The sequence below is a fragment of the Panthera tigris genome, chromosome D2, assembly GCF_018350195.1.
Source record: "Panthera tigris isolate Pti1 chromosome D2, P.tigris_Pti1_mat1.1, whole genome shotgun sequence".
NCBI lineage: Eukaryota > Metazoa > Chordata > Mammalia > Carnivora > Felidae > Panthera > Panthera tigris.
Window position 1 is genome coordinate 85,556,398 of NC_056670.1, and position 23,523 is coordinate 85,579,920.

Sequence of the window (23,523 nt, forward strand, 5' to 3'; positions counted from 1 at the left end):
CAGTGGCTTATGGGTAGAAGGATAGTCGTATTTTTCTTTGTGCCTTTTGGTATATCGGGAATACTGAAAACTGCCTTCAAATTACCGGTTCCCGGGAATATTCAGAGGCTTCCCAGTAAGGTTTACCTGTTCTTCTGCCCTCGCAGCGCTCCCCTGCCTTCTTGCAGGAAGCGTCTCCCGTGGGGTGGTGTGACGTTGGGGGGGCACCCGCACCCTGCCTGAGACCATGCTGTCCCGTGACACCTCTTGGCTGTGCTCAGGTTGTCTGGCAAAAATGGACATAGCCACTTACCCCTGAGTCCACTCGGCCACCTGGGGAACAGGAGGACATCTGTCCAGGTGCTCAGGAGGGTTGTCACTTACATGGTCTGGGTAGTGGGCACACCCACCTCCCCTGCAGGCTTGTGGGTCAGACATTCTAAAGAAATACCGCATCTGTATCAGAGTTGGTCTGCTTTCGTTTCTGCCGCACGCCAGTTCTCATCCGTGTCGAGGACAAAACCGCATCCTCCTGAAGAGCTCTTCCCGGTCTCTGTTCCAAGGAATCGTGGCAGACACGCTTGACTTTGAGCAGCGTGGACGGAAGGGCCGCGTCGGCACACTTCCTGCCCAGCCTTCCTTGGACGTGGTCTGGTACACGAGGCTGACCCGGGGAGCGCCCTGGTCTGAGCGGCGCTGGGCCTCTCCCGAGCGCCGCGTGCTCCTGGGCTTAGACCGCACAGGCTGAGTACGGGTAGTGGAAGGAGTCCTTCTCTGGCCGTCCTGTTTTCCGGGTGCGGTTTTAGACGAGGTGAGGCAGACACTGAGGGATTTGCCTGTGTCGGGGTCAGCCGCTAGCCGTGCCCGAGCCGGGAGACCGCGGGGTCGTCGGAAGAGACTGGGGAGCCACGGGGACCGGGCTGGGTCTGCGGGAGCCGCAGGGCGAGGTCTGAACACCCTCCTCGTCTGGAGCAGGGCTCGTTCTAAAGCCACGGGCGAAATCCTGGCAACGCTTGTCAGCCATCTTTCTCAGTTTTGTTAAAAAACAGACCAGCAGTTTCTACCAGTATAGCAGGAACATTTTTGACTTCAGAGACCATGGAGGCCTTAGGTATTAATCCTGGAGAGAGAAGAACGTGGGCAGAGCCGCAGCATCTGAGATTCACCCCGAGGTCTTCCCCTTTGTACGCCAGTTGCTTTGTGTGAACGAGCTTCTTGGCATTAAATGAATTAAAAAGTATTCTTTGATGAGGTGTGTGTGCAGGGACACTGACAGGTCTAGTGTCTACTGAACACAAGTCAGTTTTGTATCACTGACAAAGTGCAAATGTTTGAGACTTGAAAATACCCCGTTGTCCGTGGCTGGGACAGGTGGCTGTGTCGGGTTTTTTTTCTTTTTCTCTTCTTAAAAACGCAGTAACGTGGGGTGCCTGGCTGGCTCGGTCGGAGGAGCGTGAGACTCTTGATCTGCGAGTAGTGAATTCAAACCCCACTCCGGGTGAGGAGCTCACTTCAAACAGAACACATCAATGTAATCAAGTGTGGCTGTTCCTTTTTTATTCTGTAATATTTCTTTTCGCGGACACGATTACGTACGTGAAGTTCAGTAGGCGATTTTCACTGTTTTTCTCTACCAACCGTTATTTTCACGTCTTGCTTCTGAAACGATCTTGTCAGGTAGGGAAGGGGTGAGGGCAGGTGACCCTCGCCGGGCGTCCAGGGCGCTGGGCCCCCGCGTGTGGTAAGGTATCCGCGCCTCGTGCCTGACCAGCACTACTCTCTCTCGTTGTGCACAGCGCCATCATGACTGGTTCCTACAACAACTTCTTCCGAATGTTCGATCGAAATACACGGAGGGATGTCACGCTGGAAGCTTCCAGGGAGAACAGCAAGCCCCGAGCCAGCTTAAAGCCTCGGAAAGTGTGTACAGGCGGGAAGAGAAAGAAGGACGAGATCAGTGTGGACAGTCTGGACTTCAACAAGAAGATTCTGCACACGGCCTGGCACCCAGCGGAGAACATCATCGCCGTGGCCGCTACCAACAACCTGTACATCTTCCAGGACAAGGTCAACTAGGGAGGCCGGCACGGGGACTGAGCCCGGCCATTGCCCCAGAGGAGGGACGCCGTCGTCCTCTCCGCGAGGAGCAGTGTGGGCCCCGCTCCCCTCGCGGGCTGGAGGGGCTGCCCGCCTTCCTGGGCAAGCCGTGGGCGCCGCTCACGCCCGAAACCTTCCTGGCGCCGCATCGGCGGGCCGTGCTCGATAAAGGCCATTACTCACAATAAATGTATTTATTTAAGTCTGAGCCTTCCTTTCCAGTTTATAGACCAAAAAGTTAACACCGGGAGAAAAGTCTCTCCACGAGCCCCCCTCCCCCGCCCCTCTCCCTTCACTCTTGGGGACCGCTCCCCCCCCCCCCCCCCCCCGCAGTCCCCTGAGGCCTGGTGGCCCGGCCAAGGGCTGGATTCGGCGAGCAGGCTCCGGCCGCTCTCCTCACCCACGCACCTGTGTCTGCCGCCACATCTTCCGGTGTGGCCAGTGAATAAAAGTGACACATTCTGAGAAGTGTTTTTTAAGTCTAAGACAAGTATCGGCTTTTTATTCGCTTTCATTGCATATAACGGAATTACGCAGAATTACGCTTTGGAACGGTTTCGAACCCTCGTCCTTCACTGGCAGGACGGTGGCACGTGCAGTACCTCAAACTCGGACCCTGCCCGGCCCCGAACTCGCGTTCATTTTCTCTCGTTTCTGTAGAAGTCGGCCAGGTGACGCGCCAGGTAAGGCTGGGGGAGCCCCTCAGAAAGGATTCGAGGATAGACCGGTGCTGCCGTGCCCGCGACACCGGTGTCCAGTGAGCCTCCCCGCGCACGCCGGGGAATGTGACGAGTCCCGGGGGCGGTCCCTTTAGAAAGCGCCGAAACCCTACGCATGCGGAGTTTCATGGTGCGTTTCGAGCCAGCAGAACGAACAGTTTTGATTCCCACGTGCTGCCACCGCTACCTGGCTGTATTTTAAAAGTAGGATCTTTGATGCCAGAAATCAGGATTTCCCAGGACAGAAACTATAGGGGGGGGATTGGAACTTCCTGGGATTTCACACACGGGCCCAAACCGCAGCGTCCTCGGGGCGCCGGGTGCCCACGCCGCTGTTGAGGGCGTGAGAGCGAACGTCTTGTTAATGAACGCTCTGTTCGTTACCCTGATTTAACGTAGCAGCTCCTCTTCAGTTCGCATTCGGTTGGAAGTGGAGAGTTTAAACCGGTTCTTACTTGTGCGTCGCGGCGCGAGTTCCAGGCCTGAGACCCAGAGCGCGGTTCTCCGAGTGTGCGTCCGCTGCGGGCCTTCGCACAAAGAAGCAGCCCTAACGGAATTGTACATACTTGTTCAACTATTTTGACCAAAAAGTTTAATAAATTTTAAATGTTTAACTGGGTTTGCACTGTGTGTTCAGACGGCTTTTCCCATTGAGTAGCAATTGAGCCTCTGCGTCGCAGGGGACCCGGTAGAGGGGACGCGCCGGGGCGCGGCCCCCGGTGGCGCCCTCTCCGACTCCGGGGTCCCCCGCTTGCTCTCAGGAGCTGGGACCTGCGCGGGATGCGCGCTCGGGGGGCGGGCATGTCTCCCCTGCACTGCTTCCTCCTCGACGTGCAGTCCCAGGTGAGCCTTTTGTCCCCCCGACAAGGCAGAATCCCTAGTTTTCAGACTTCATTTCTTTTGCTCATTTGTGTTCATGAAATACGGATTTTCGAAAACGTTCCCCTTTTCTCGTTTACAAATCCAGAAATTGTCTCTGTTCCGCAAAGTCAGTTGTGTGAATTGTTTTCATTCTTAGGGTCCCGTGCTGCTGTTTTCCTAGAAGTTTTCGTGCTCTACGCAGGCCAGTGACCTGGGTCGGGACGGATAATCTTTATTCGTGAGAAATGGAGCTTCTGAAAGTCAGTGTGAGACTCAGCCTGGTTGTCATGTGTCTGCAGATCGCTGGCACTGGTGACGGGACAGCACGACAAATGCCACGTTTCCACCTGCTGTCCCGAGGAGCTGAGCGGCCCCACTTCTCCGAGCCAGAGGCCCGTCCCCGGAGCATCCCTGGTCAGCACGAGCGGACCGCTCTGACCAGGCCGAGCCGGGCTCTGTTGCTACGTTGCTTTAAGGAGGAAATGTCTGCAAGTCTTAAGGGGGTCGAGACGAATGTCAGAATTGGCACCTGGGCTTTTTCCTTCCAAACGTGTGCTGTGCCCACAGACCAGCAGCCATTGGCCTCTCCGGGGGAGTGTCCGGGACGGGGTCAGAGCAGTGGGAGCCCCGAGTGAGCAGCTCCCTGGCTCTGCAGGAGAAGGGACAGCAGGTGTCTGTTGTCCAGAGGACGCCGCTCTGCACGGAACCCAGGTCTGAGGCGGGGCTTGGCCCTGGGATCGTGTCGGGGATGTTGAGCGGGGATGGAACGCGCACTTCCATTAGGACAGGGCTCGGGTGCTCTGCCGGGAGAGTGGAGGGAGTCCGGAAAAGTCTCGTATGAGCCGGTGGGATACCTGACCGGGACCCCGGTCCTTCGGTGTCCGGCGCAGAGAGGGCAGTATGTGTGCCCCGTGAGGGGTCTCCACGCGGCTGGTGCTCGGGGCCAAGTACGGGTGGGGCAGCCCCCCGCCCCCACACACACACCCAGGGCTGTCTCGGAGGAGTGGGGTATGACGCGTGGGCTCTCACTCTGATGGTGGTGGCCCCTTCTTTCTAGGTGCTTGCTGCACACGGGCCCTGCGAACTGGCGGCAGGGGACAGGTGGCCGCCCTGTGGCACGCGGTCACCGGTGGCGGGCTCAGGCGTGCGCGCACTGCCCCTGGGCCCACGCCGCACCCCTGCGGGGCTGGTGATGGCGGGTGAGCACAGCACACAGGGAACTTTCACACCCGAGCGTGGCCTTGACCTAGGAGCTGTGGCCCTGAGAGAAGGGACTCCCCGGCAGGAGAACGTGCGGAGGGGTCCTCTGGGCCCGGGGCCTGTTGGAGTCGTCGGCACCTCATCCGACAGTGCATCCCTCTACTTGGGGTGTGCGTGAAGGTGGGGTCCCACCATTCGGTGTCCAGGGTGGGCAGCGGCCCCAGCGGGTGGGAGGCTGGGTGGCCGCCATCCAGGATCACTTGGCCTGTCCTTCCTGTCCTGCTTCGTGCAGCACGGTCCCCGGAACACGGGCCTGCCAGCCACCAGGATGCCAGCGCTGGGCTAGGACAGCTGCTGTCGACCTCAACCCCGGCACAGTTGAGGACGTCGTGAGCAACAAACCTGGGATTCCTCTGATAACCAGAGTGTCTGGTAAGTCACTGGAGACCAGTCTGTTCAGAGTGGGCTCTGCAGGTGTGCTTGGTGGGGACAGACCTTCCCAGGCTGCGGATGAACCTCTTAGGCTCTGCAGCCTTTTACCGACACCCTCGGGGCACCACTGACGCTTCTCGTGGGCTCCGCTCCTGGGCCCAGACGTCGCCCGGAGACTGGGAGCCTCGCACATGTGCAGGGGGTGACGTTGAGCATCTCGCGTGCCCGGATGTCTTCGGAGAAATAACCCGTCGTGTTTTCTGTCTAACCCGACTGGTGTTACTTAGAGTGTCGGTTCCGCATCACAGATCTTGGCTCCCGTGTACTTGGTTTCTGCTCCGTGTTGGTGGCTCCCGTCGGTGTGCACAAGGTTTTTAGTGCAGCCCCACTGGTTTATTTTTGCTTCTGTTGCTTTTGCGAATGGTGTCAAATCCAAAAACCTGTCGCCAAGACCGATGTCAGGGAGCTCACGGCCTGTTTTTGTCTGGCTTCTGGTTTCAGGTCCTAAATCCATTGTTGAGATTTAAGATCTTATTTTTAAATCATCTCTACACCCGGCGTGGGGCTCGAACTCACAACCCTGAGACAGTCGCAGGCTTCACCCACAGAGCCAGTCAGGCCCCCTGCGTCACGTTGTCCGCGGCGGCCCGGGGCGAGTCCTGCCGGCGCTGTCTGCTGGACACGCGGCCCTTTCCCCGGGGTGCGCTGGCGGCCGACCTCGCAGGCGGACGGCCCGTGTGGGGGTTCACCCCGGCTGCAAGGCGTCTTCACGACGCACCGTGGCCTTGGTCTCTGCGACCACCGCGGGGGGGGGGGGGGGGGGGGGCGGGTAGTGGGGCTGCCCCCCACGCTCACTCTGCGGCGTCTGTGGGTCCCGCATGTGCCTGACGGGGTCCCGCAACTCGCAGGCCCGTATTTTCCTCCCACCTGTTTGCTGCCGGCGTGGAAGAGGGCGCCTGCCCGTCACCGCGCCGCCGTGCTTGTTTCTTGTCCCGCTTTGGGCCACTGGCACTTCCTTCACCTTGTCTCCCGTGTCCTTTGCCTGCGCCGGCTCCTGAGCCCCCTCTCCGGTGTGTGTGTGTGTGTGTGTGTGTGTTCCGGACCCCACTGCCCCGAGCCCACTTCTCCCTCGAGCCGTGCTTCACCCCGTGGCCATTTCAGTTCAGCTCGGGTCATGACCTCACGGCCTCACTTTACCTGTGGCCTGAGGGACCGGATCCGGACCCGCCAGCTCGCAGTGCTCACGCAGTGCTCACCGGGCCGACGGAGGCCCCGCGGCTGGAGCTGGGAGACCCCTCCCCCGCAGGATGTGCCTGCCTCCCCCGCATCTATTAGACCTTGAGTTCCATTCACTCTCCGGCCCGCCCTCTTCCTCCGGATCAGTGTCCTCCTCAGTGTCCTCCTCGTTCGCAGCTCCGAACACCTGCCCCGCCGCCAGCGTGGCCTCAGGAATCGTCCCATTTCCTTGTTTGCATTCGATTTTGAATTATCTCGGAAACGTTTCCAATGATTGATTTTGGCTTCGCGAGGCACCGCGGAGGTGCTGAGTCCGTCCCGGCAAAGGCCTGTGCCTTCCTTCCCCTCCATCCCCCCCCATACCTGCTGCCCCCACCTGCTCCTCGGGTGTGGTCACGGGTTTCTTCATAAGGAGCAGGGGCCTCCTTGGCTCATTTTTGCACGAATGATAGCACACCATCGGTTACGCTCTTTTTTCCAATACGCCTTTATTTTGTTCATCAGCCTGCAGTTTGGGCCGTAGTGGGTCCAGCTCTGAACAGGGTCACCTGGGGCAGCTCGCCTGATGCCGGAGGGCCCGTGTGGTGTCCAAGCCGATCGCCCACACGGCTGGCGCACCCTCTGCGGGGGGCCTCTCCCGTGACACGCTGCTAGAAACGGACTTTTACAGGGTGATCCTCAGGGTGGATTCCTAGAACGGGTCATAGGTCACAGCAACGAGCAGGTGGTGGTCAAGGTGCTGATGGATTTCCTCCCCGCCCCGCCCCCAAGTGCCCCACCCAGTCTGCAGGTGTCTGGACCAGAAAACTCATTTAAAAGTGGCAACTGCAGGTTTCTCTCTTTAGATCCAAGACTGTTTGCAGCACGTTAAGTCACCCAGACGCGTAAACTCACTCTTCAGCGAGTAAAATGAACAGTAAGAAGGGCTATTAGCAAAAGCTGTTACTGTGTGCTGTTATCACACCAGAAAGGAAGGACAAAAGAGAGACACCTGCAAATACACACACTCTGGGGAGGGGCCTCCAGAAAGCCCGCTCTCATTCCCGGTGTCACTCAGGGGAAAGCACTTTCCTGACCGCCCTCCGGGGCTTCCAGCCAGATTTGCCCAGGGCTCAGCTAATGCCACCAAGAGCGGGGCAAAAGTGCCTTGCAGAGGGCCCCCGGTCGCTCATGTGATGACCCAGAGGGCGACAGGGGAGTCAACCGTGCTCAAGGGGCACCGACCCTGGAGACACAGGACCCCGCTCAGCCACGCTGAGTGCAGCTCCCTGGATCAGGCCATTGGCCGCTTGAAACAGAAGCGGCAGAGGGACCAGCCCGTTTCTGCTGACAGACGGAAACCCCCTGCTGTCTGTCACGGGAGTTTGCTCGGCCGGAGCATTTCCACGTGACCGAACCTGTCTCCCAGAAGGCGAGCACCAGGAAGGTTTCCGACCCCATTCAAGCAGCAGAAATTTCTGCAAATGAGATGGCTGTGAGCTGCTGTACCTGAGGTAATCATTTAAATATAAACGGAAATTTTAAAAACTCGAAATGTTATTTATTTTTAACACAACAGAACGTAGCGTACGGGTGCAGAACAGATACAGGAGGATCTGTACGGTGCGTCCGAGAGGCCGCCGCCACCGCCATGCTGTAGGAGAGGTAAAGGGGACAAGGGGACGTACGCCCGGTTCACCCACAAAGCTTTTAGAACACTTTTAAGCCACGTGACTACAGTCATCTCAAGGATTTGGCAAAGATTTATTTTTTCTCTATTTCCAGTCTTTTGAAGTAGACACAGGTTTGCTCAGGATGGAGCAGATTCTAAGAGCGCACGAAACCCCAACACCACGGGGAGGACTAGATCCAGCAATCCAGAGTGAGTGGAGAGGAGGGCACGGACAGGGGCCCTGGGCAGGAGGCGAGTGTCCCAGGTGGCCACCCAGACGGAAGTCCCCCCCCCCCCCCCCCCCCCCCCGCAGGGACGCACGGCTTCGTGTCCCAACAGTACAGCGGAACCTGCATTTGTTCCGGGATTCTACGGCGTGACAAAGAACTCTGCGTTAAAAGAGTTAAATGTCTTTAGGAGACAACCTGCATCCACTTGAATGTAGTCTTTCCTATAATAGTGTGAATATAAGGCCACAATATTTACTTGGGATAAACCCCTCATGTAGTCATTTTAATAAACATTCATTCTTTGCAAATATAAAGTATTTTAACTGAATAATTGGTTACAGATAATCTGCCAGAATACTACATACATCGTATCTAGCATGTTAAAATTATTTACTTACTTACAATATCCAAAGAGAATTTACTACCGAATTATTACAGCAGATGTTAACCAACACGACATGCGCACTAACTGATCCCACGGATACGATTACGGGTTAGCCTGGTTCTTCTGTCTTTTCTTTCATCTCACTAAAGGCGGAAACGCAGCATTTACAGAACCAAGTGGTGCGGCTTCCTGGGGTCGGGACAGGCCTCCGTCGGTGCTGCCGCGGCCCCCACGGCGATCCGGCCGCGGGGAAAAGCCGGGCTCTGATTCTTCATCAGAAGGTGCTAGTGGAGGTGGTCAGACGCCTTCCGATGTAGATCCTTCAGAGAGAACAACGAGCAGTTAGGTGGGCGCACCGCTCACGGCCTGGCGGGGGCAGCCTATTTGCCACCTTGTCCTAAGAACTCTGTGAGGAGCATCTGCAACCTTATCAAACGCTTAGTGATTTGTCATAGTATTTTGTAATCGCGTTTAGAGATCCAGCTGTGTTCTAAGTATAGAGGAGGCCACAGAGCAAGCAGAGATGCTCTCACGACACAACGGCCATGGCGCTTCTTTCGAAGCGGACCCGGCGGCTTCGCCGTGGGTTCGCGTCCGCCAGCCTCACCAGGGCCGTCCCCGAGCAACAAAGCGCTGCCCTCAGGCGGTCCAGGGCCGGGGGCGAGAGCGGGGGGCGAGAGCGGGGCCCGGAGAGGAGCACGCGGGTCAGGCTCGGACTGACCGAGAGGGGGGCAGAAATAAAGGGGCTGGCGGGCCCAGCAGGAGAGCTCAGGCGCGAGCCCACCCGTCCTCAGGGGAGCCGCCTCAGGTGGACCAGAGACGGACTTAGTCCCGAGGGCCAGCAAGCTCTGCCCGTTGGGCGCCAGCTGCAGACATCAGCCCTGAAATGGAGGCCCAAACCAGGCATTTAAGCAGCGGCCATCTGACTCGCTAGCTGGGGAGAACAGTCCAGAGCTGGACTCAGGAGAAGCTGGCCAGAACACAGCCGTGCCGGAGACCGAGCACCGGGCAGCGAGGGGGACGGGTTCCGGCCCCTGGGGAAGCCACTTCCCAGGCGGAAGTAGGGTCTGAGCCTCAGAAGGGAGGGCGGGGCGGGCAACTCTGCCCCACCCCCACCCCCACGGCCACTGGGCCCTCCAGAAAGCTCCCACCTGCCCCCAAACTTGGAAGGGCCCGAGGCTCGGGTTCCCCGTCCGCGGGGCCCAGGAAGCCAAGGGCGCTGTGCGTCAGCGGCTCGGGTCATCCTGGTTTCCCTCTCCCCGGACCCGAGCCCTCCGGCCAGGGGGTGCCGGCCTGAATCAGAAGCCCATCTTGACCACGCGGACCATCCCACAAGCTACAACCGCAGCGGAATGAGGCGCGCCCGGGCTCGTGAGACCACCGCCCACCTGCACAGAGGCTGGGACCGCACCGGGCAAGCCGCACCAGACGCCAGGGGGCGCGAAGGCCCGTTTCCCTGGCTCTGCCAAGCCAGGCCGCGACACGCCTGCGCGTGGGAGGCGCAGCCCGGGACGACACAGGACACGGGGCCGTCCGTGCTGACGAGCCAGACGCCACGAAAGCACCGGGCGGGACAAGCCTCTGCCGTCAGGGCTCGGTCGGGGGGCCATCCCCGCGGTGGGGCCGGGAGGTGAGGCAGGGTCTCAGGCCAGGGTCCGAGTCCCGTTGCCTGGCCACACGCAGGTCACGTAAGCTGACTGGGACCCGGTTCCCCGGGGGCAGCCTCGCACGGCCTCACTCACCCCAGCCCGATGGCCAGCAGGTGCGAGAGCAGCAGGGACGGGAGGAAGACCTTCAGGAACTCCGCCGAGAAGATGCCCCCCTTCTTCATCACGCTCGTGTTCCTCATGCTGAGCGTGGCCGTGCGCTTCGGGTGCTTGAAGAGGAGCTCCCTGGGGGGACACACGCGAGTGAGCGGCCGTGCTCCGGGTCCACCGAGACCCCGCGACCCCGAGGACACTCACTTGGGGGGGATGTTTTCCGGCCGACTGGACCAGTCCCATATCCAGTCGGAGTTTTTCTTCAAGATGCTCTCGACTTCTTTCCTCCTCTCGATATAATCTTCCTCGGACTGCGACAGAGTCGACGTGAACAGTGGGTCAGCCCCTCACGGCCCCGCCACGGAATGCCGCCGTCCACCCACGCGCCGTCACGCAGGCCGGGCTTGGAGGCCCACGGCCGGGTGGTGGGTGGACGGCAGGTTGGGGGGCTCGCTTCTGGGACAGACGCTGAGGCTGCAAACACTGTCCCAAGGAAGCCACGTGAAGTGAGGACAGAGGACAAAGGGGCCGCACAAAGATGCCGACCACGGGGCTGGTTGTGAGACAAGCAAATAAAAACCATCTAAAACCCAAAACAAGCTCTGAACGGCACAGTGCCCCTTGATCAAGTTTAAAAGAACGATTTTGTGTTCAGTGGGAGTGAAAAACCCAAAAACATACCTGCACCTGTGATTTCAAGCTACATCTTAAAATCCGTAAGATGAGACACTAATCACAGGGGACTAAGGAGCAGGATCACAGAGAGTTTTCTTTTTTGCATTTCAAAAGCTCTACTTGGGGCACCTGGGGGGGCTGTTGGCTAAGCGTCCAGCTCTTGATTTTGGCTCAGGTCATGATCTCACGGTTCGTGAGTTTGAGCCCTGAGTCGGACTCCCTGCTGACAGTGTGGAGCCTGTTTGGGATTCTCTCTCTCTCTCTCTCTCTCTCTCTCTCTCAGCCCCTCCCTGGCATGCTCCCTCTCATCAAAATAAATAAAACTTAAAAAAATAAAAATAAAACCTCTGTCTATACCTTAGTATATCCTGTAATTCCTCCTTTAAAATCTGAAAAGCCACTAAAAACTTTGGAAATACTGTAGAATGCATCAGCAAAACAAACCAGCTGCCTGGGGGCACCGTCAGGATACCCGGGGGACCAGGGACAGTCCTGGAAGAGCCTAGGTGGGAGGGAGGCCCTGAGGGGAGACCCCACAGGATCAAGTGACTCAGTGGTACTTCAAGACCTTGCTTCCCAAGAGACTTTGAAATAAACATGGGAAAGGAAGTCAATTGTTCGTGTTCTTGTAATTACCGAGAACACCCAAAGAAAACACTTCCTGGAGGGGCGCCCGGGTGGCTCCGTCGGTTATGCATCCGACTCCGGCTCAGGTCATGATCTCGTGGTTCGAGAATTCAAGTCCTGCGTCAGGCTCTGTGCTGTCAGCTCGGAGCCTGGAGCCCGCTTTGGATTCTGCGTCTCCCTCTCTCTGCCCCCTCTCCACTCATGCTGTCTCTCTCCCTCTCTCAAAAAGAAGATAAAACATTAAAAAAAAACACAAAAACACTTTCTGCGCATTCCAACATACGCAGGTGCAGCAGGGAGAGGGAGTGGGGGGTTGGGGGGGACTGGAGGAGCCCCACAGCACGAGGGCCTGACGCTCTCAGACCGGAGCCCCACAACACAACCGAAGCACCTAGCCAGCAAGACCCATTAACTACTTGAGCAAATGTTAAAAAAGTGAGCTCAGACTGAAGTAACTGGCCTGTGTGCTCCTCACATGAATTATGCCAACAACAGTCAGCACGGCCTAAGGCATCGTTTCTGGAAGGGTCTACAGCATCCATCGAGGAAGGGGTGTCAGCGTCACGATGGTAGGGGGCCCCGAAAGGCTCTGTGGACAATGCCGGGCTCTCCCAAAGAGCAGACACTGGAACACGCGCTCACGTCCGACCGACAGCCAAGGCCACCCGCTCCCCGGCTCCCAGCCACCCTTCCCACTGGCCACACAGGCCCCTGTCCAGGCTGCAGGCCCGGGACAACCCACCTCCCTCCCGCGTGTCCTCGGGACGGCACGGGAGGGCAGCAGAGGCCCCCTATGTGACCTGAGCCGCACTTCTCTGGCCCGCTCGGTGTGAGGCCCGAGTGGTGGCTGTCGCTGCCCCCACCCCTGGCTTTACAAAAAGGCAAGAGACCCCCTAAGAACACCAGAGCCTCCTCTCCTCAGCTCCACTGGACAGGCTTACCATACAAATGTCAAAACGGCACCCGGTGCGCAGCCCGCTCCGGCCTACCTGAGAGCTGTTCTTTTCTCCCACGCTGTGGGCGTCTATCTCCGAAGCTCGGTTCGTATCTTGCGGAGTCTGTGAGCGAGGCGGGCTTGATAGTGACGCACGCGAGAATGGGAGAAGAGCAAGGCGGGCACGTTATTCCCGTCCCGACAAGCGAAGCACCCGGCGGCCCGGGGCCACTTCCCCAGACAGGAAGCGCTGGCACCAGGCCAGCGCCAGACCGTGCGGCCTCCTCGTCAGTGGAGCGGCGCAGGCAGCGGGGAGCCAGGCCCGGGGGTGGACCCGACGCGGCCCGCAGGCTCGCTCTGCGTGGCTTGGTGCTCTGCTACAGGCCTGCGAGCACCTGAGCTTTGGTTTCTGACCGGTCACGCTGCCCCAACTCACCGGCAGTGCTGACGCCCAGCAGCTCGTGGTGACCCAGATGACAAAGCCGGGACCCACGGGGAGCAGAGGCCGGGGGACCAGGTGTGGGATCTGCCCCCCGCCCCCCCCCCCTTACTGTGGTCCCTCCACGGACCAGGCCCCATCCCTCCTGCCAGAGGGCGAGGGTCCCCCTCTCCAAGGAGGGACGGAAAGGGGGAGGGCCGCTCCTGAACGTGCGCCGAGCTCAGGTTCAAGCAGCACTTACCACCGTGACCGCTCGAGCGCTGGGCCGTCAGCACCGGATGCGCGTGCGTACTTACACCCACCTGTCACAGTGAGAACTCTTGGAGCTACTCCGTCCAGATTCGTGCTGGGCGTCCAGCAGGATTTTTTCCAGGTCGCCGTTATAAATAGAAGCAGAGGCTGGAATGCTGCTCCCATTCCCATTATTGCTGAAATGCAATTCCACCCAGGAGCCTGCCGGAGACAAAAGAGGACACGGCTTGGATTTTCTACCTACGGTGGAGCCAGCCACCCTCCCAGCCCTGACTCTTGGGACACGCAGCCATCTCCTTGAAGCTACAAATACCCGCCCGGTGGCACCTGCACAGGTGTCCGGTGACCTGCTGGGCCAGCAGGGACCACCGATTGGGATGCTTTCGACTCAGTTTTCAGAAAAGGGTATCGACAGCATCTGAAGAGATTTCAATTGTTTTGAAGGTTTAAACTCTGTCGTGTGCTTATTTCCACACCAGCTGCACATTCTGGCCCTGACGCCTCCCGACACTGGCTCCTGACCGCTGCTCTGTGCTCCCGTCTGTGAGAAGCCGGATGAACGTGTCTAGAACGAAGGTAATTTCTCACTAAACGTGATTAACCAGAACAAAGCATCTCATGGATTCAAGCCACCCAAGCTGTTACCGGAAGGAAGTCTACGTCCTTAAACTTACTCAAAATTGACATCCGTTACATACATCCCAAGCTGCTTCTAGCCAGATTTTGTGGCTTCAGAGAGCTGTCTTAGCACTGGACCATCCGCACCGAATACCCCCGGCAGCCACGGCCTGCAGGGCAAGGCACTACCTTCTGCCAGGCTCGCTCTCCCACGGGCCCACCGGCTGAGTTCCTGGGATAAACTCACTCCAATCTACACCCCTGCACGGGCTGTGAGCAAAGGACCAGATGGAGCCCCCACCCCCAGAGGGAGCCTGCCTGTCGGAAGAGGCGTCTCCACGGACACGGCGTCCACCCTGCAGCCTCGTGCTGGGCAGGGACGGGCTGGGGAGGGGCTGTGGGTGGTGCACGTGCACATGTCTGGGGAATCAAGCAGGCGGGAGAGCTCGAGAACAGTCCCAGCCCGTCCCACGACGGGGGACGTGACCCCCAGACGTCCTGAGCGCACTGCAAGCGGCGGGCTCGGCGCGGGCTGAGGGGGGGGGGGCGCCGGGCCAGGGCCCAATGGCACCACCTGGGGGCTGGACGCGGGGGCCGCTGAGTGCTGGTGGACACGTGCACGTGCTTGGGCCCGCCGCTGCGGCTGCGCCACAAGCTGGGGGTTCTGTCGGATCCGTGGCCCGTTCGGTGGGGGACGGCAGCCATCGGTGCTTCCGGAACTGCCCATCGCTCACGGAGTCCCCGCTCTCGCGTCCATCGGATGCAGACCTACGAGCGGACGGCTGGCGAGGAGCGCGTGCGCCGTCAGGCTCATCAGGAGACACGCGCCCCGACACACAGCTGCGCCAACGCGCAGGCCTCCCGAGAAAGCAGGGCATCCGCTGCTGCCCGCTTGGTGCAGCCAGTCTTCCCGGGTGGCCCTTCTGTGATGGCGTCGCCTCACGTGGTTTTACATTTCTCGGATTTCTGTTTTTTAACATTTATTTTCGAGAGACAGAGACAGAGCATGAGCAGGGGAGGGGCAGAGAGAGGGAGACACAGAATCCGAAGCGGGCTCTCTGAGCCGTCAGCACAGAGCCCGACACGGGGCTCGAACTCACAGACCGTGAGATGGTGACCTCAGCTGAAGTCGGACGCTCAACTGACTGAGCCACCCGGGCGCCCCCGCTTTTTTTTTTTTAAGTGTTTATTCTGAGGGAGCACGAGCACGTGCAGGGGAGAAGCAGAGAGGAGGAGACAGAGAATCCCCAGCAGGCTCCACACTATAGGCACAGAAGCCAACGTGGGGCCGGAACTCACGAATCATGAGATCATGACCTGAGCCAAAATCAAGCGTCAGCCGATGTTCAACCGACAGAGCCACCCAGGAGCCCATGTTTCTCTCATCTCTAACGAAACTGGCCGGATTTTCACGTTCGCTGGCCACCTGGATGACATCCTTTTACATCAGCTGTTCAAAAATCTCTTCCTCTGCCTGTAAGAGTTCAATATTCAAGATACAAGCCTTTCTTATCTGAACGTGTTACAAGTAACTTCCCTGTGGCTTGCCTTCTTGCGCTAACGTCTTGTTCTGACGAATAGAAGTTTTTTATCTTAATTCAGCCAAATATTCAATCTCTTCCTACTCTGAGGTCCTGAAGATCTATGTCCTGGGGACTGTCGTGCAGACGTGGGTTTCCTGAGCCCGGCTGCAATCTGTGCACACGCTCAGTCTGGGGCAGACATTCAGCTGCCCGCGCTCCCCACTGCCGGGCTGCCTCCTGTCAGAGATCAAGCTGGCAATGTGCATGGGACTGTTTCCGAGCCCGACAGTCTCTCTGTTCTGTGTCACGGGTCTGTGTATCTCAGGCAGCAGCTACTTGTCAAAGGCTGCTCCGGCAGCACGCGGAGGACGGGGGGCTGGGACAGGGTGGAGGCAGGCTGCAAAAGACAACGTGCGGGAAAGACACCGGGGGCCATGTCCTACCTCCTCTAACTGCACCACGAGGACCATCGCCCCGCATGGCCCCACACCGTGCAGTCGGGGGGACGGTGGACCGGAGGCACCAGCAGACGGCCAGCCGTCCAGCCAGCTGGCCTCTCTGAGTCCTAACCTACCCTCAGTGAGCTGCTTGTACCACAGGTCACATTCATCGGAAAAAAGCAAATCAAAGACGCTGCCACAAAGCTCACAGCCTCCCAGTCTGCTAACACGATCGTCACACACGTTTCCCAGTGACTGTCTCCAGCTGCAGGAGCGCATCATGAATGCACAAGCCAGCGTCCAGCCAGGAGCCCAGGCCACGGGCCACCACGTGTCAGCAGAAGCCACAGTGACTTCAGAGCATCCTACACACCTCCCATCCCAAGACCGCACATCTGACGTTTCCATCTGGGCTGCCGACCGGGTTTCCAAGAGCTCTGGTGCCTGAGTCTAAGGGGTGTGGGGTCTTTTCATGATGTCACTTCCAACTTGGAATGTGTTGGGGGGGGGGGTCTCCAACTGGCTGTCCGATGACTCGTTTCCAGCGTGACCCCCTGCAGCCAGCGAGGCCCCACACGGTCCACCTCACAAGACTGCCTGCGGCTGACAGTGGCTGCAAACGGGGCATCCAGGCTGCTCACGCTTCTGCCCGCAGACGACAAATGCAGGGGCTCCTACAAGACCTGCCCCGGGTCCAGTCCTTCCCTAGAACAACTCACAGGACCCAGGAAAAAACCTTACTTACCCGCTTATTACAAAAGACACAACTCAGGGACAGCCAAGTACATACACACACACACACACACACACACACACACACACACACACACACACAGAGGACAGGGTACAAGGACCAGGGGCGGGGGGGGGGGGGGCGGGGAGCTCCTGCACCTCAGCATGTGCACCAGTGAAACTCCCTGAAGCTCGTTGTATGAAGGTTTCCTAACCAACCTCCAGCTGCTCCTGTCCCCGGAGGGGGGCAGGCACTGAGAGCCCGCCCTCTCGTCTCAGGTTTGTCTCTCCCCTCACTCCCCCATGCAAAGGCCACTTAGGTCCCTGCTAAGTCACCTCATTAGCAGACTCCGTGTGTCCCAACAGGGTTCCTCAATACACTACTGTCACTCAAGAAATCCCAAGGGCTTTTGGAGCTCGGTGCCAAGATGCAAGGAAAAAGACCCCAAACATATGCTTTCTTAAACAGGTATCACTGGGCTGCCTGGCTGGCTCAGCCTGAAGAGCGTGTGGCTTGATCTTGGGGTCACAAGTTCAAACCCCATGTTGGGTACAGAGATTACTTAAAAATAAAATCTTAAAAAATAATAAAAATAAAAAATAAACTGAGACAAAACTGACATGTAACACTATTAAATGCAAGTGTATATCTATTTTTTTGTTACATTACAAGGATCAACTCAAGACCCAATGAGACCAGCCCATGCTTTTTAAAATCATGTCATAAAAAGTCCTAAGCATCCCGAGGGAAAAAAAAAAAAAAATCCCATTCTGGATTCTCTATAGCAAAAGCTTTGGGTCCAAAAGCTGTTTTCCAAGAATGATTTACTAGGAAGAGAGTTTTATTATTAACCTGCGCAACTGGGCAGGAAGCACACTTCCTGGCAAGGGAAAACCGGGCTTGCTATCCACCCACCCACGTCACGCACCCGCTAAGGTCCCTCATCTTTTCCAGCAGGAAAGATGGGGATAACGTGTCTTCACCACCTCAAAAAGCTTCCTCAATCACAAACAACAAACCAAGTCACCAGCCATAGTTAGGCCTCACGAGGAAACAGACGGGGGTGCTGCTGGTCCAAGGCAGGCCCCCCGCTCCCCGCCACATATGCTCCATAACAACGGGGACACAGCCCAGCTCACACCTCGGAACAAGCCAGAGATGAAGCGCCAGCCACACCTCCTGCCTCCACTGTGCCATGTGACAGCCCACAGGGAACCCCCAGCACATCCCGTTTCCCTCCGGCCCTGGTCTGGGTAGCAGGTCTCAGCCCTGGAGACGGAGAGGCCGTGTTCTCTCCCGCTCTCCAGAAGCCTCGCTGGCGCTCTGCAAACTCCGAGCTGGAATGCAGAGGCAGAACCCCAGCATGGATGTATTTTGGAAAAGCTGTAACAGGATTTGGGCAGCCAGGGTTGAAACGGACTGGTCAGGGGGGTGGCAGGCGTCCTAATAACCTGTGAGACAGCAGGACAGACAGAAAACAGAACCAAGGACGTTTGAGAAGGCGCACCTCTCAGAGGGAGAGCGGCCACTAAGCCTCGAGGAACTCGCTCCCTCCTCAGAGGGCTTCCTCCCTGGGAAAACTGCACGTTCTAAAAACTTCTCTAAGCACAACCATTTTTGTGAGTGAGTAAACAGAACAGTAAATAAATGCATGCACGCCTCTCAAGTTAGGTGGGCAGAATGAGAGACTTGATTTGACCTAGGACTCTGATAACTCAGGATCCTGTCTGCACTGTCCCCCCGGGCTCCCAGCAGCCCCCAGGGCACCTCACCGGGAGCCTGACTCTTCCTATACTTGTGCTCACCTGCCTGATTTTCTGCCCCGCCTCGGGCCTCTCAGTGACCATCTGTGAGTTGGGCAAGGACCTACACGTCTGAAACCTGCACTCTCAAAACTGCACAATTCTGGGGTGCCTGGGTGGCTCAGTCGGTTGAGCGTCCGACTTCGGCCCAGGTCATGATCTCGCCGTTCGTGGGTTCGAGCCCTGCATCGGGCTCTGTGCTGACAGCTCAGAGCCTGGAGCCTGTTTCAGATTCTGTGTCTCCCTCTCTCTCTGACCCTCCCCTGTTCATGCTCTGTCTCTGTCTCAAAAATAAACGTTAAAAAAAAAATTTTTTTTTTTTAATTAAAAAAAACTGCACAATTCTACTAGAATTTCCATGCCAAAGAAACCCCATTTTTCTCTTCGGACGCCTCTGCCCAGAGCAGGCTGGCTGTGACAGCAGCGTCGTCTGACTGGCTGCAGGAAGCAAGTGGGGGGAGCATCTCAGAGCAAACTGGTGAGCACCTTACTAAACCCATGCACTCGTCAACAGTCGGCCTGGAATTCGGGGGTCCTCGTGGGAAGTCAGCCATGCCACCGCCTCCCATCCTACTACCTACCGCCCTCCTGCACGGTAGCACTTGCGCATCTAAGTGGGGAAAAGAAAGGCAGATCGGGATCTTGCTGAAACTAGAATGGACCGGGGGCACCAGGGAACAACCAATCAGCTCTCAAGGAAAGCGCTGCCGCTGTCTGTAGGGCGGGCTGAAGGAGGCTGGCTCCGCTCAGGCTCAGGGCTCAGGGCTCAGAGAGAAACAAGAGGTCATCAGCCCAGAACCGAGAGGGGCACGCGCCGCCTCAGACGGGAGCCGTGCCCGGATTCACATTTCCCAGGGCAGCCGGGCAGCACCACGTGATGTGACGCGAGTGACCCCACCCACACCCGGCAGATAGTGAGTGCCCAGCAGCACGTACACGCAAGAGAACCGCCCGAAGAGTGTCCTAAACGTGAATTTCCACTCAGTGTGTAAACATCTTTTTATAGAATAAGCAAAACAGAAAAACAAAGCTTTTAACTCAGAAGCTGGCAATTTTGCACTGCCAATGACTCAGCACTTTGGGGTCAGTCGACGGAGGGCGATCTGAGCCCCCTTGGAACACTCAGAACAAGGCCCATAAGAAAGACACATGATGCTGCAAAGTAAGTAGCTTGACAAAGAGAAAAAGGATGATCCCAAGGCAGAGAATTTATAACTTACAGGAGAAAAAACAGAGAACCTTTAAACCCTTAATCCCTTTGTCGATTTCAAAGAACTAGTCAATGTCAAATTTTAAAGAGATTACAGGATTTTAAAAATGGCTTGCAGTTTTTAAATGCACGTTACACGCGGTATTAGACTCAGTCTCGCCTAGTCAGATCCTGTTTGTTGTAAGGGACAAGAATTAGCTCACCAGATTTCTCTGAACATGAGGATTTCGACAATCTTAATGAAGCTTAAACATTCATTCTCGAAGGTTTGAACAGCCCTCCCCAGAGCTTATTTACAGGCTCACTCAGATTAGTGAACTTTTGCTTCAGAGAATACAAAGGTCAGGGCCACCGGGTTTCTCCCGGGGCCCCAGGGGCCGAGAGAACAAGGGCTGCACCGCAGCTCTACTGAGGCAAGACCCAGGAGGCGGCTCTCGAGGCTGCCTTTCACTTAGCTGTGTGGGTGGGCAATGCCCAGCAACCCTGTGAGCCCTGGCTCCCCAAAATGCAAAAGGACAGTCCGGAGACCCAGAAACAACAGGCACACCAGCAAGGCTGGAGGCACGTGTCTGCCCCAGAGCACTTGCCTGGTCTGGACCCGCGTGCTGGACGGGAACAGTGATTTTTTTTGTCCCACAAATCAATCCTGAGCTTTGGTTTGCAATGAACCTTCTAGTACAAATAGAACCCCAACTTAAAAAACAAAAAACACTTACATGCTTATACCATTTATTAAGCTGTTTACCTTACACTAAGAAGAGTGGCCGGTGGACCTGAGCCCTGTATCAACAGTAACCCCTTCGTCCTCTCCTGCCTCCCGAGTAAGTCCCAACAGTCACCACGGGCAGAACTAGTAACGCCTTAAATCTAAAGCCCACAATCCAACTAGAACCACCTTGGGCATCCGCTCGCTAAAATCAACGCCGGCGTACGGAATACGTGATAAAACGCGCCTTTACCAAGCTATGCGGACTCAGGGAGCTGTGACTTCAGGGCGGGATTCCCAGTCGCCTGAGCGGTGTTTAGGCTTGTTAGGGGTATCCAATCTGTCCCCTGCCCCGCCAGTGCCCCGCCAGCCCCCTGTCCCGGCCCTGCCAGTCCCGAGCCGCCCCCAGCCCCTGCCCCGCCAATCCCCGGCCCCGCCAGTCCCCCGCCACCCCTGGCCTCGTCCCCGGCCCCGCCAGCCCCAGGCCGCCCTCTGCCCGCCAGTCCCCCGCCAGCTCCCTGTCCCGGCCCCGCCAGTCCCCGGCCGCCCCCGGCCTCTGCCCCACCAATCCCCCGCCAGCCCCCTGTCCAGGCCCCGCCAGTCCCCGGCCGCCCCCGGCCCCACCAATCCCCCGCCAGCCCCCTGTCCAGGCCCCGCCAGTCCCCGGCCGCCCCGGCCCCACCAATCCCCCGCCAGGCCCCTGTCCAGGCCCCGCCAGTCCCCGGCCGCCCCCGGCCCCTGCCCCACCAATCCCCCGCCAGCCCCCTGTCCCGGCCCCGCCAGCCCCCGGCCGTCCTCTGCCCCGCCAGCCCCCCACCACCCCCGGCTCCTTCCCTGCCAGTCCCCGGCCCCGCCAGCCCCCCGCCACCCCCGGCCCCTTCCCCGCCAGTCCCCTGCCGCCCGTCCCCTGCTGCCCTCTGTCCTGGCCCCGCCAGTCCCCCGCCCCAGCCCCGCCAGCCCCCGGTCGCCCACTGAACTACCCCAACCCGCGCCCGGCCCTGCCAGCCCCGCACCCACCAGCCCCCGGCGCGGGTCGTGCCCGGCTCCCACGGCCTCACCCTGCAAGTTCTCCTCCTGCAGTCCGGGAGTCCCGCTCTGAGACATGGCGCCTAAGCGACGGCGCTGCGACCGCGAGTCGGGGTCGGGGCCGGGTGGGCGCCGGACGCTCCGAGGAGAGCGGGCGGGGGACCGATACTCGTGCGCGAGGCCCAGCAGAGCGCGTCGCCTTAACCCCGGACCCCGACCAACTGACGCGCGCCGGCGGACGCACAACAGATAAGCGCCGGATAAGCCGCGGCGACGCCAATTGGCCGCGGGGAGGGGCCTGCGCGTGCGCGAGAACGCGGGACGCGTGCGGCGCGTGCGACGCGTGCGCGGGGCGAGTTGCGGCCGCGCCTAAGCAGCTCAACGCGCGTGCGCGGAACGGGTACTGAAGGGCGGGGCGCGCGCGCGTGAGGCGGGGGTTCGGGGGCCCGGGACATGCGTGCGCAGGCGCGGCGAGGGACGGGACTGACGCTGCGTGGTGGTCGCGGGCGGGGGGCCGGCTGGGGAACCGCGATCCCCTCTGCTAAGACCGGCTACCGAGGGATCTGCGGGAAGGCAGATGCGCTGGTCACCACCGTCGGGGCGGAGCTGGCCCGCCCTCACCTGAACGACCACCCACACCCAGACCCTCACCTGTAGAGACCCTCACCTGCAGAGACCCCCACATCCGACCCTCCCCCGAGCCGTCAGTCAGAAAGCCAGGCTGCCACAAGTGACACTTCTAGGAAGTCGAACCAGTAACTGTAGCAACTGGTCCAGGAGGCCGCACAGCAACCCCTGTAACGATGACCCGGAAGGGCCAGCACCTGATCAATCACCTCCCCACTTCCTGTCCCTGCCTCCCCGACTCAGGACTCACCAGGGCAAGCCCGAGTGCTCCCTAGCCATCGACGGCGACCCCGGCCCTGGTTCTCCACGTCTGCGCCCCACAGGGCACACCAGAGCCACCCCGTCCACGGTGAGGCCTGTCACTCCCTTCCGCACCTTTGGGGCTCTGCCACACGTGCGTGCCTGGGAGCTACAGCGCCCTCGGGGGACCCAGCCCTCTGCTCCCATCCCTGCGACTTCATTTCCCTTCTAGAGAAGGGTGCTCCTGCGAGGAGCACAAGTCCTTCTGGCTTCCCCTTCAGTCTAGCTATTCTCATTTATCCAACAAGCGTTTCCCACGCGCGGTCCCTATCCCAGCAGCGCCAGTGCGGGACAGCCTCCCCACGGAGACACAAATGGCAAAGCCCCTCACACCGTGTTCACGCCCCGCACCGGTGGTGCTGCGGCCCCCCCTCGGCCGCCGGTCCCGGGAGGCCCCCAGCCCCCACCCAGCTCGGCGCTCCCTGCTCTCTCCTGGCGACGGGGTGTAGCTTCCAGACTGCAGGGCTCGCACATCTTGTTAGATCCCCAAATAGTCGTGCGTTTAATGTTACTATCATTGCCATCGAATTTCATCTGACTGCTTATTACTAGAATAGAAATAGAACTATATGGGGACGCCTGGGTGGCTCAGTCAGTTCCGACTCCCGATTTCGGATCAGGTCATGGTCTCACCGTTCGTGGTTTCGAGCCCTTCATTGGGCTCTGTGGGGACAGTATGGAGCCTGCTTGGGATTCTCTCCCCCCCTCTGTCTCTCTGCCCCTCCCCCATTCACGCTCTTTTTCCTCTCTCTCCTCCCCCTCCCCCCACTCATGGGCTCGCGCTCTCTCCCTACCTCTCTCTCTCTCTCTCTCTCTCTCTCTCTCTCTGTCTCAAAATAAATAAACATAACAAGAAAGAAAGGGGGCACCTGGGTGGCTCAGTCGGTTAGCCATCCGACTTCGCCTGAGGTCATGATCTCAGGGTTCGTGGGTTCAGGCCCGGTCGGCTCTGTGCTGACAGCTGGGAACCTGGAGCCTGCTTGGGATTCTGTCTCCCTCTCTCTCCGCCCCTCCCCCACTCGTGGTCTGTCCCTCTTGCCCTCCAAAATAAATATAAATAA

At 58.7% G+C, this 23,523-nt stretch overlaps 2 protein-coding genes across 3 annotated transcripts in view; one reads left to right on the top strand and one right to left on the bottom strand.

The window, feature by feature from the left end:
- The window catches only part of PPP2R2D (protein phosphatase 2 regulatory subunit Bdelta), a 55,842-nt gene extending 47,461 nt beyond the window's left edge, over positions 1-8,381 (top strand). The window contains exons 10-15 of one of the 2 annotated variants that reach the window (XR_006209423.1): positions 3,814-3,858; positions 3,956-4,367; positions 4,714-5,036; positions 5,149-5,288; positions 8,083-8,168; positions 8,289-8,381. Coding sequence is in view for 1 of the 2 variants with exons in the window: in XM_042961127.1 (XP_042817061.1) it covers positions 1,776-2,055 (280 nt within the window). In the remaining variant the exon portion in view is untranslated. Of the gene's footprint in view, positions 1-1,775; positions 2,279-3,813; positions 3,859-3,955; positions 4,368-4,713; positions 5,037-5,148; positions 5,289-8,082; positions 8,169-8,288 lie in introns of those variants that run through there. The other variant, XM_042961127.1, reaches the window with a different exon arrangement.
- BNIP3 (BCL2 interacting protein 3) lies at positions 8,249-21,810 on the bottom strand. Its single transcript, XM_042961128.1, has 6 exons — positions 21,568-21,810; positions 13,528-13,678; positions 12,842-12,926; positions 10,755-10,861; positions 10,533-10,682; positions 8,249-9,110 (listed from the first exon to the last, which is right to left on the bottom strand). Exons 1-6 carry the CDS (start codon positions 21,611-21,613, stop codon positions 9,065-9,067), a joined length of 585 nt encoding a protein of 194 aa, XP_042817062.1. The 5' UTR covers positions 21,614-21,810; the 3' UTR covers positions 8,249-9,064.
- Between the last annotated feature and the right edge of the window lie 1,713 nt (positions 21,811-23,523).

Excerpts from the sequence above, each read along its gene's own strand:
- BNIP3 (XM_042961128.1), bottom strand. The coding sequence starts at position 21,613 with ATGTCTCAGAGCGGGACTCCCGGACTGCAGGAGGAGAACTTGCAGG. Across the intron at positions 10,683-10,754 it reads CCGGAAAACATCCCCCCCAA|GGAGCTCCTCTTCAAGCACC; the intron begins GTGAGTGTCCTC and ends GTGTCCCCCCAG. Across the intron at positions 9,111-10,532 it reads CTGCTGGCCATCGGGCTGGG|GATCTACATCGGAAGGCGTC; the intron begins GTGAGTGAGGCC and ends TTCTCTCTGAAG.